The sequence below is a fragment of the Ananas comosus genome, linkage group 9, assembly GCF_001540865.1.
Source record: "Ananas comosus cultivar F153 linkage group 9, ASM154086v1, whole genome shotgun sequence".
Taxonomy (NCBI): Eukaryota; Viridiplantae; Streptophyta; class Magnoliopsida; order Poales; family Bromeliaceae; genus Ananas; species Ananas comosus.
In genome coordinates, this window is record NC_033629.1 from 4,252,322 (window position 1) to 4,262,817 (window position 10,496).

General features: G+C 37.9%; 1 protein-coding gene across 1 annotated transcript; it reads right to left on the reverse strand.

The window, feature by feature from the left end:
* Positions 2,529-7,651, reverse strand: LOC109715902 (hydroxyproline O-galactosyltransferase GALT6-like). The gene is made up of 7 exons (XM_020241132.1): positions 6,526-7,651; positions 6,148-6,386; positions 5,619-5,906; positions 5,414-5,542; positions 5,121-5,294; positions 4,027-4,134; positions 2,529-3,247 (listed from the first exon to the last, which is right to left on the reverse strand). Exons 1-7 carry the CDS (start codon positions 7,343-7,345, stop codon positions 3,041-3,043), a joined length of 1,965 nt encoding a protein of 654 aa, XP_020096721.1. The 5' UTR covers positions 7,346-7,651; the 3' UTR covers positions 2,529-3,040.

Consider the following 10,496-nt stretch of genomic DNA (forward strand, 5'->3'; position numbering starts at 1 on the left):
TTGTGTCGTATCATGCTAATAAGATACCAACACGATATAACTCCCATGCCAATGACGCAGTTCAAAATTTCTTTTACTTTAAATTAATAAGTAATATTTTCAATAAAACTCAAAAAAATTGATAAAGATACAGAATAAACAAATAGAAAATTTTGTTGCTAAAAGCTATTTTATATTGTGCCAATCAAATTACGACATGATTTTTTATCACGATACTTAAATTCTTGCTCTAATAGTTTCGAGCCGAACACGAGCTGACACCAACTCGCCCGACACCAACTCGCTCGTGTACGGCTCGCTGACAGCCCTATATCATTTTTAAGGCTAGGTGTCACAAATAGTATAAATGTTACGAACAATAGGTGTCACAAATAGTATAAATGTTACGAACAATACATGAAAATACAAAGATAGAAGAAGTCACGATACCGAGATAATTAATTAAGGGGCTATCCGTATATATAAAAAGATGAAGTCATAGTTCACGATACTATATTTGGCTGGAGATAGTGCGCATGCATAACAGGTTGCTTAGAAGGATAGTTAAGAAGTTAATTCATTATTGGGACACATTGACAAAGCCTATCTACATAAGGTTGCTTAGAAGGATAGTTAACAAGTTAATTCATTATTGGGACACATTGACAAAGCCCATCTCCATAACGAGTGAGTAAGCTCCTATTGCTTCTGGAGGGTCTTGAATTGTGAATTAACAATGTCCTCGTTTGTAGCTCGATCTACCGCGGAGTTTGAAGAGTTAGAAGATCTTCATCAACGATTCGAGAATACGTGAACCAACTTTCAAGATCCGGGACTTATCGTGTTATAATGCAAGTCGCTTCCGAATAAGCTACCAATGAATACTTTTGCTGCGTTTTACAAGATCGATCAAGTGCGTGCAACGATGCTTATGTTTTCTCTCCGACGTGAAGAAGGCTGGAGAAATCGTCTTCCCTAGCTGTGGCATCTCGTTTGTCCCACATTGAATGATAATGGGGTTGTGATGCAGAATGTAAGAGACTATTAACTCTAATAATAATAACCGAGCTTAAGTATTTTAAGAAAGTGATTTGGGCTCAACGATTATTATTACTAGTGAGTTGTTACATTTGATATCAGAATCAAGTTCACTAGCCGGAAGTGTGAGGCGGGTGTCACATCGCCTAACGATTTTGGACTATATGTGTGATTAAACTGATGAGAACGTCAGAACATAAACGCCTAGTGATTTTGGGCTATATGTGTAATTGAGATGACGAAAACGTCAAAGCCTAAATGGGATGTCTGTAACATCGCAACGCAAGTTATTATTGCTAATGTTAAATATGTCTCAAATTCTAGTGCCGCACGATTTTTTAATTCTATTCTGCCTTGATTATTCTATTAAGTTAAGTTTAACTTATGCCTAATTTTATTGAGATATTCCTAATCTTAGTGGGTTTGTATTCCTAGTTGTATTAGGATTTAGCCACTATTGTAAATATACCCTTTATTCCATTGGTTTAGTGCGGAAGATGAGAGAGAGAATATGAGTATTTTTTTGGAATTAGAATTTTATGAGAGAGACATATTTTGTACACCACTTTGATTATAATAAACATTTTCGCTCCGTTTTCGCCCGTGGACGTAGGCCGATGGCCGAACCACGTAAATATTGTGTGCTTTATTTTTCTTCTCCCATTCTCGATTTTCTTTTGGTACTTTTGCATCCGACGAACTAGATCTTTTCGATTTTAGTTCTAACAGCTAATGAGTCAGGTCATTGCACTAACACTGAGGGATCCAATTCACAATTTGTTGTTTGAAACTATTACAGCAAAGGCAATCTCAAGTTCTCAACCTACATTTTCCCACCGTGCAAGAAAAGGCATTAAAGGTCGAGCACCTTGTTATGCTCAATCGGAATGTAAAAGCATCTAAATTAGATCCTAAAATCATCAAAAAGTAAACACAAAGTAGCACTTAAGATGCTCGAAAATGTGCGACATTTACAAAATATCGAGCACAAGAGGTTAATTTCTTGGTTTTCCTCTAAATTAGAGTTCTTTCATCATAAACTTATTCAGTGCTAGTTTTAGGCTTTTGCTATTGCTGGAGGGGAGTCAGAATCACACTAATGAGTTATAGAAAGAATGTAAAATGCTTGGCAGTCCCTCAACTTTTGATGAATTACAAATTGGGCCCTTGTCTTTCGCTTGAAAAGTAGCTATCAAGTGAAAGATCATGGACCAAATTGCAATTGGTTGAAACGTTAGAGACTACCTGGACATTTTTCCCTCATAATAATCCTTCATAAGCAGTGTCTATTAAAATGTGTACATTAGAGTGCTGAAGCATAGCAATAGGTGTACATATGTTCAATTCAGACTTACTTCGTCCACCGGGGATTTGTTTCAAAGTTTTGTTAGGTTCCGGTATTTAGAATATGCGAAATTACACTCTTTAAGTAAAATAACTCCTCATATCATATTAGCTCAAAATTAAGTCAAGAACATATCATAAACTGTTTGCGCTATACTCATGAGGAGTTAAATAAGAAAATTAACTTAGGTAGAATAACTTTTACTACAATCAAGTCGAATTGACGAAGGGTATACAAAATGTTTGTCACAGAACTATACAATGAATTATTTGCAAACAATAGTTGGCACGTACATGGATTGGTGTTCATAAGAATGGAATACTAGTTTTCAGAATACATACATTAGCCTGATAATGCCGCTTCGACTAGAAATTCCTCTAGGATACATAGCTTACCCTACGAGGTGTATGGTGAGTCCAACAATGACAAAACCAACTTCTAAGTTCCTCTATATCAAAGTATTTAAAGAATAAAACAATATTGAAAGGAAAAGATGTACCACATGTTGATTGGGGCGTCAGCAAAAGCTGTCTCTGATATTCGTTGCTGTATACTACCTCTCGCTCAGCTGGCTTAGAGAAAGAATCAACGAACGAATCAATAGAGCCGCCTTTCGAACCGACTGAAGCCTCTAGGGTATTAAGTTGCTTCTATTCTGTGCAAATTTTTGTCGATGCATCACCTCATGTTGCAGCATTGGGCATGTCCAGCTTGTAATTTGTCCCACATGCATATCATTTGCCGCGGGGATTGGTAGTGGGCAGTGTAGTAACCATCTATGCATCCAAACTGGCAAAACTTGAAGCTGTGGATATACTCAACAGGTTGTGAAATGTTGAACTTCTCGACCCACATTCCCATACTAACATCTTCCATTTTGAATAGCTGCAATCCAAAGGTACACAGTTGTTAGGGAAGCTATCGGAATAATGTGAAGCTCTAGAAGACTACAACTTTCTAAAACAGTTATTGGAGAGAAAAATTATACACGATGATCATCCAAGGTTTCTTTCAAGATATGCAATTGTATTCATCTTTAAATTAAAAGGATGTCATAGTTAAGTAGTGTAAGAAGGCCCCGTAGCAACATGTTCAGGCTACACCTCCTCGCTGTAGCATCTAGGAAGGGCAGCATCAACAAAACCCCAACAACTCTTCATTATGCCTCTCTATAGCTTCCTGGACAACTACAAGCAGAAGCTTCAAATTGGAGATTCTTCTTTTCAGGCCTTGCTCATTTCTGCCTTCCTGCCTTTGCCAGAAGCTTTAGGTTTTATCTCAAGTGGCCTCCTCAACATATTTCCATCAAATAAATTACGGATTTTGTACAAATTAATGGTGATTATATTAAATTTAACTATTTTGAATACTTCTTCAGCTAACGGCTAGTAGTTACTATAGCAGTTAAGTTTAATAAATGCCCGATTGAATTTTGGAAAAATAACTTAAATCAAAATAATTAAATGTTGAGGAGTCAATACAGAAAAGAAAATTGGCGGCTCTATTCCATAATGGTTTTTTATCATTTTTTGTTTTATTGCTAAACGTCATCTTGAGCAGAAAATTATCTCAAGAAGCCAGGCCAAGTAGACATATATTCCTGTTCCACTACAACTGAAAATTACCATTGAATGCAAAATGTGTTAAGATACAGTCAATCTTACCCTTAGTTTCTGGTTTACAAACTCGGAGACAACATAGTTTGCAATATCAGATGATACAACATAGCCAGGGCCATTAGCATAAGGTGGATAATCTTCCTCTGGCCACTCCTGAAAAGAAAAATTATGGCATTTAGTAAGCAGTAAGAAGGTATCGATGTAAGAGATAATAGGGCGTGCGTAATAAGACACCAAACCACATACTGTAACAAGAGCTGATAATTAACTGACAGAGCATAACAAATTGGAATATAGAAGAAAATTTGCCTCTAAAAATTGAGGTAGGAAAAGCCAAAATAAATTCCAATGACCGTTAGCCAACAAGCTAATTCATGCATACGAAGGTATTATAAAATGTGATTGATAGATGCACGATAAACAGACAATTACCGACCCATTATGAATTCGATTGTGCTTTGGGAACTCAAGTATGACAAAATATACATATATCATAATTAGCAGCAACTGCTGAACAAACTTGCAACAAAAGCATAACCTCGTATTCTAATTTCGTGAAATCAATGAAGCTAAGACAGAGCCAAATGCCTAAATTACATGAAATCAGCCAAGAGGACGCATTAAATTTCATGCAATTAAGCTCGAATGATGAAGCTACCTGAGTTTATAAGGAAGAAGAACAAGACGTCAAATAACAAGATTTCTAGTTTGTCTAACTCAAATCATCGTACCTACTCAACAGAATACAGGATCAACTCCAGCCTATACTACTCAAATCATTTTACAGAAAATTTCAGCATATCGTAACCCAAATCACTCAAGATTTCTACAAGATGATGATGATGACGAATCACAATTATAAGAACCTACCTTGATAACAGATCAAATTTACATAAAGCCAACACCTCAAATTAAAATATCTTTTTATTGGTTGTCAATGATTAAAAAAGTAGACAAAATAAACAATAAATTCCTTTAAAAATGCAGGAAATTTAGCATGAGGAAACATCTTTCTGCCAATCATTTGCTACCCTAGATGGTTAATCAAGGTATGCCAATTGCACTTAAGGGCAAAATCAGTAACGGGGGCAGAGCATTTCACTCCTTGTATGTTTAAATTGATCATTGCTAATATTTACCTCATATGTAACAGCCCATTTTCCAGATCTCAAGGGCTTGTGATAGTAATTAATGTTCCCAACATACAAGCTCCTGTCACTTGGGACTTTCTTCACTTCCTTCAATACTGAATCAATTCTGACAAAAGTATCATCGTCACACTTCATTATATGCTTGGCTGAAACTACCTTGACCTGAACAAGCAGCAAAATCCAAATGCGTGTTGGAGAAAACTGAACATAAAAGGAAACTTAATCGAACTGTATTGGAAGAAATTACATCGAATAACTCCCTATACACAAAATTTACTTACCCCGTACTCGCAAATGGCAACAGTCTTCAATACTACAAGATCATAACTATCCATGAAAGGAACTATAACGATATCACCGAAGAATTCTGCCTCCTTTTTCAACTCCAAGTTGACTTCCTTTCTTCCATTCTATCAACAACTCGTATCAGTTAGTTGACAGTTCTACAATCGCAAGAGAATCAATAGAAGAAATTGAGATAGTTACCAGGGCAACAAAAAACCGAGTTACAACGTTTGGCGACTTCCTCACAGCAGACATCCACGACTTCCTCACTGCCATACGCTCTGCAAAATGGTTGGCGGCTGAGAGGATGCCGATGAAAAGTTCAACAGGTTCGTCAGGCAATGGTGGGGCCTTCCACTGATCCGACATTTCGAGATGCCTCTGTGGGGCAAAGCTCGGATGTGAAGTGGGCAACGAAGCCGCGATAATTGACTGGATATCGAGGTCCCCACTCAATGACAGACCAGTAGCATCTTCTAGAACAAATCCCTGAAAACAAAACCATAACTGTAAGGTACCAACCAAAGATTACTGTGGTCACTGCCGTTTGAGCAGAGTTGTTGTTTCAATTATCGGTAGCAACATTTTCGTTAAAATCTCATCAACATTCTCTTGCTATAATAGAAGAGAAATTTTTCGGGAGGAGAGAAACTGCTAAGAAAGCCAGGTTGAACAAGCATGCATAAGAAGCTGAAGTAAACAAATCTATAGGGTTCGAATGAGAACTTACGATGCGATAAGGGAAAGAAGACACGTGCCGTCCATCAACATTGATATGATAACCTTCCAAGCCAGCACTGAGAGTTAGAACAAACAACTTGTTCTCTACAAAAGGGTAAGGCCAATCAATCGAAACACTCTTCGTCCGACCGATCAATCGGTTTAACCACCAACTCATCTTGGACTCCTTCGAATGCTCATCATCATCATCATCCCTAATCCACTTTTCACACTTGACTTGCCCATCAACTGAAACAACAAATTCTCTAATTCAATCTATGATTTCATTAAGGAAAAGAAAAACGAAGCGGGTAGCGTGCTACCTATCTCTCTCAAAAAAAAAAAAGAAAAAAAAAAAAAGCGGGTGGGGATGCTTTCGATGACATACCTGTCTCCTCATCAGCCCTAGATTTCCATCCGTCACAGCGGAATGGCGTTCCCCACTGCATCCGGTAGCAAGTGTTCTGCTCGATCACCGGCTTGCCGCTCCAATCGCCCTTCAACCTGGGATTGAAGTGTAGAATTCGCGGCGGGGCCTCGCCGTCCACCGTCTTGAGCCCCTGGAGCTCCATCATGAACTGTGAAATCATCACGGCTTGCTCCCCTTCCTTCAAAGCTGAGATCTTTGGGTCGCGGTCGGCATGGGCTCGGCGCGGAGTCGCCACCACCGTTATGTGGGAACCCAAGGTGAGACCACAGGGGAGCACCATCACGTTCCTCCGATCGCCGAAACCCGCGCCGGAGAGCGTGATCGAGCTGGGGCAGCTCTCGAGCGTCCGATCCGCCTCCGGGGCCGGAGACGCGAGCGGCGGAGAGGCTCGCATACCCTCGAAGAGCTTCCTCCCGGCCACCCACGCGTCCCTGGCCGACCTATGCAGCTCCGATACAGCGGCGCTGCCGGGGGCGTTGCCCGCCCGGAACACCAATCCGGAGACGATCGGAGAGCGGCGCCGCGCAGGGCGGTGGGAGGGAGCCGTGGAGTGCTCCGGGAGTCTGTACGGGCTTTTGAAGGGGCGGACGGGAGCGGATTTCGCTTCTATCTCCTCCTCGCTGTCGAGCGGCCGCGGCCGGAGCATGGCGGCGGAGGTTCCGGCGGCAGCGCCGGCGCCGGAAAATTGGCGGGTGACGAAGGGGAACTCGCAGAGGAAGAGGAAGGCGACGTAGAGTAGCGCCAACGAAAGGAGGATTTGGATCGATCGCCTCCTCATCGCTCCTCCACTCCAAACCGCGTGAAATCGGGATCGAATTCGACTCCAGAACCCCAAACCCTAGGGATAGGGAGCTCCACACGACGCAAGGATGGAGCAAAACCCTCGCTCCAACCCTAACCCTAACTCTAACTCTAGCACGAAGCTTGAGCTCGAGAACGAGAGAGAGAGAGAGAGAGGAGAAGGGCGACGAAGAAAACAAGGAGCGAAGCGGGAGAGGAAGTAATAAGAGGAGTTGGGGACCAAAAAAATAGCCGTTTCGAACTCAATAATTAGGTTTCGATTTGAATTTTTTTTTATTTTTTCTTTTTGTTTATTTTTCAGAAATTTCAATAAAGCGCGGCGGAATTATAGACGTGGAAACGCCGACCGTTGAGCATCTGGTGAACGAACTCATACACAAAAACGTCAATTTGACCAGTAACAAAGCGACACGTCAGAAGGCCAAAACCCGTCCGAGGAAAAGCTAACTAAGTTGTGGACCAGGTCTACCACATCATCCCTGAGCTGATTTTTTTTTTTTCGCTCACGGTAATTGGGAAAAGAAAATATTTGCTTATTTGGACTGATTTGGTCTATAGGCCCGGTCCACGAGAGCAGAAGTAAAAATTCTCATGTTGGGATGTCCCAGTTTGAATGGAATCCGCCGTTGAATGCTCACGCGGAAATGTAGGCCCAAGTCAATCTCTAGAACTTTTCAAAGAGAGGAACGTGTGTTAAATGAAAAACTTCATGCACCACTGGAGGGGTAATTTGAATTTTTTTTTTTTCTAAATAAAAATATACTAATGTACCTAATAATGCAATATTCAAAAATAGCTAAATTACCAAAGAAAAATATAAATATATCTTTTTTATATTTTCAAAAATCTATATTTTATTCTCTTAATATTTCAAGTTGCTGCATTTGACCCCTCTGTTAGGATTTCATCACTATTTTGTTTATATTTTTATAGTTTATACATGCAGAGCTACTATGCTATTGAAAGTATAGCGCATTACCAATCCTAGAGCAAGTGGCAAAGGGCTTGGTGGTTGATACCCGAGACACAAGTTCGAATCCTAGTTGATTTACATTTTCAGCTAAGTTTATTTCTAAATGAAATAAATGAAGTGGGTAGCATGCTACCTATCTCTCAAAAAAAAAAAAAGAAAGAAGAAAGTATAGCGCATTTGATGCTTCCGATTTTTTGACCTTTGGATTAAGAATTGTACGGTTGGAATGATTGCGGTCCTCCTTAGGGTTGAGTAGTACAGCTAGGGTTCAGTGATCCCTACAGGATAATAATATTAATCTAAAGATTAGAAATAATTAAAAAGACCGATCTAAGGGCCAAAAAATCAGAAGCAAAAATCAGAAGTATCAGATTCTCTATACTTCCGATAGTATAGTAACTCTATTATAATTTATACAAAAAATTTCCTTCAAAATAACATAAATATATTAGAAAATTATTTTTTTTCTTATGGGAAAAGCAAGGGCAATTTGGTTATTTCGTTTCTCCATTAACACCGTACTCCATTTCTGAAATTTTAAGAGAATAAAATATAAGTTTTTGAAAGTCAGAAAGAGAAAGTAAAAAAACGAGTATTTACAGAAAAATTTTCTATAATTTAGCCTTCGAAAATACAGTTAATGAATCAAAAATTTGTATTTTTTATATTTCAAAATCAGCTAGTAGTTTATTTTTCTAGAAGTGATGCCTGACTTATTTCTGTTCTGAATTTAGAAATCTAAAATATTTTATATTCCGGTATAATATAATCGCAATGCCCGCCATTTGTTAGGGGTTAGCATTACTCAGTTTGAATCGAATTACTGAATCGAACTCACTCATTTCGGTCGGTTTAGTTCCATTTGGTTTGATTTTTATACATAATTGGTTGAATTCGGTTTTAAACATTGGGTACTAAAAAAGTTGAATAAAACCAATTAACCAAGTTTTAAAAATTTAATATATATATATATATATAGAGAGAGAGAGAGAGAGAGAGTTGAGCTAGAATACTATCGATAGCAAATCGTCACTTTTGCCACCTATTTGTTTTCGATGATGGAGCCTCCAAATCGACGATTGACACCGTTGAACATGATCTATACCACTTGAATTATTTAGAAATTAAATTTTAAATATTTTCGACATCATTTGCCTAATGATCAAAGGGTTTCAAAGTTTGTAATTTTAATGGTCGATATGAGGAGTTTTCTCGTTTAACGGCGTAAAGATATCCAAATCAATTGAATTTTTGTTAGAAAATTCTTTAAACTATTTAAAATAAGATCTATACTCTTGATCTTAATTACAAGACCCCTATCATCATTTTTTTAAGAATATTCATTTTCAGCCGTTCATTTTTGTGTACACTCGATGGATAAGAGAACAATATAAAAAATGTATGAAATTTGATTTCTAAATACTTCAAATGGTGTAGATCATGTTCAACGGTGCCGATCATCAATTTGGAGGTTCCGTCATCGAAAACAAATGGGTGGCAAAAGTGCCGATTTTCTATCGATAGTATTCTAACTCATCTCTCTCTCTCTCTCTCTCTCTCTCTCTCTCTCTCTCTATATATATATATATATATATTAGCTTTAAATGATAATTAAATAGTTAAAAGTATCTATCAACCACTATTATCTTTGCGCGAAAAATTTTCGAACAAAATACATGATAAATAGTGGCAAAAGAGCATAGAAATAAAATTGAAGAATTAGAATCCAGCTTAATAATACTTTTGAAATACTGAGTTGCCAAAATCTGGAAGCACAATTCGCCAACAATGAAGCAATAGTACTGTACTATCCTGCAATGCAAGGACTAGATCAATTTAAATAAAAATAGTTTAATTTTGAATTAAAATATTTCTTATATATATATATATCTATTGTATTAATTTATGCAGTATGATTTAAATTAGGGTTAATTTCATATAGGTCCCTATAAATATAGTGAATTGTAAATATATCCCTACAAAGTTCAACTTTTCTCTACAAAAGTTTTAATATTTTTCAAATATGTCCTTCTAGTTTGTTACCGTTAAAATACTGTTTATTTTATAAGTGAAATGACCTTTTTGCTATCACAAATATATCCCTCCAAAAGTCCCAACTGTTAATTGAATAGGAGTAAAAAGGTCAATTCACCTC

Coding starts and splice junctions, on each gene's coding strand:
- LOC109715902 (XM_020241132.1), bottom strand. CDS start 7,345: ATGAGGAGGCGATCGATCCAAATCCTCCTTTCGTTGGCGCTACTCTAC. Junction 6,387..6,525: donor TAGGGCTGATGAGGAGACAG/GTATGTCATCGA, acceptor TTGTTGTTTCAG/TTGATGGGCAAGTCAAGTGT. Junction 5,295..5,413: donor TTGCCATTTGCGAGTACGGG/GTAAGTAAATTT, acceptor CTGCTTGTTCAG/GTCAAGGTAGTTTCAGCCAA.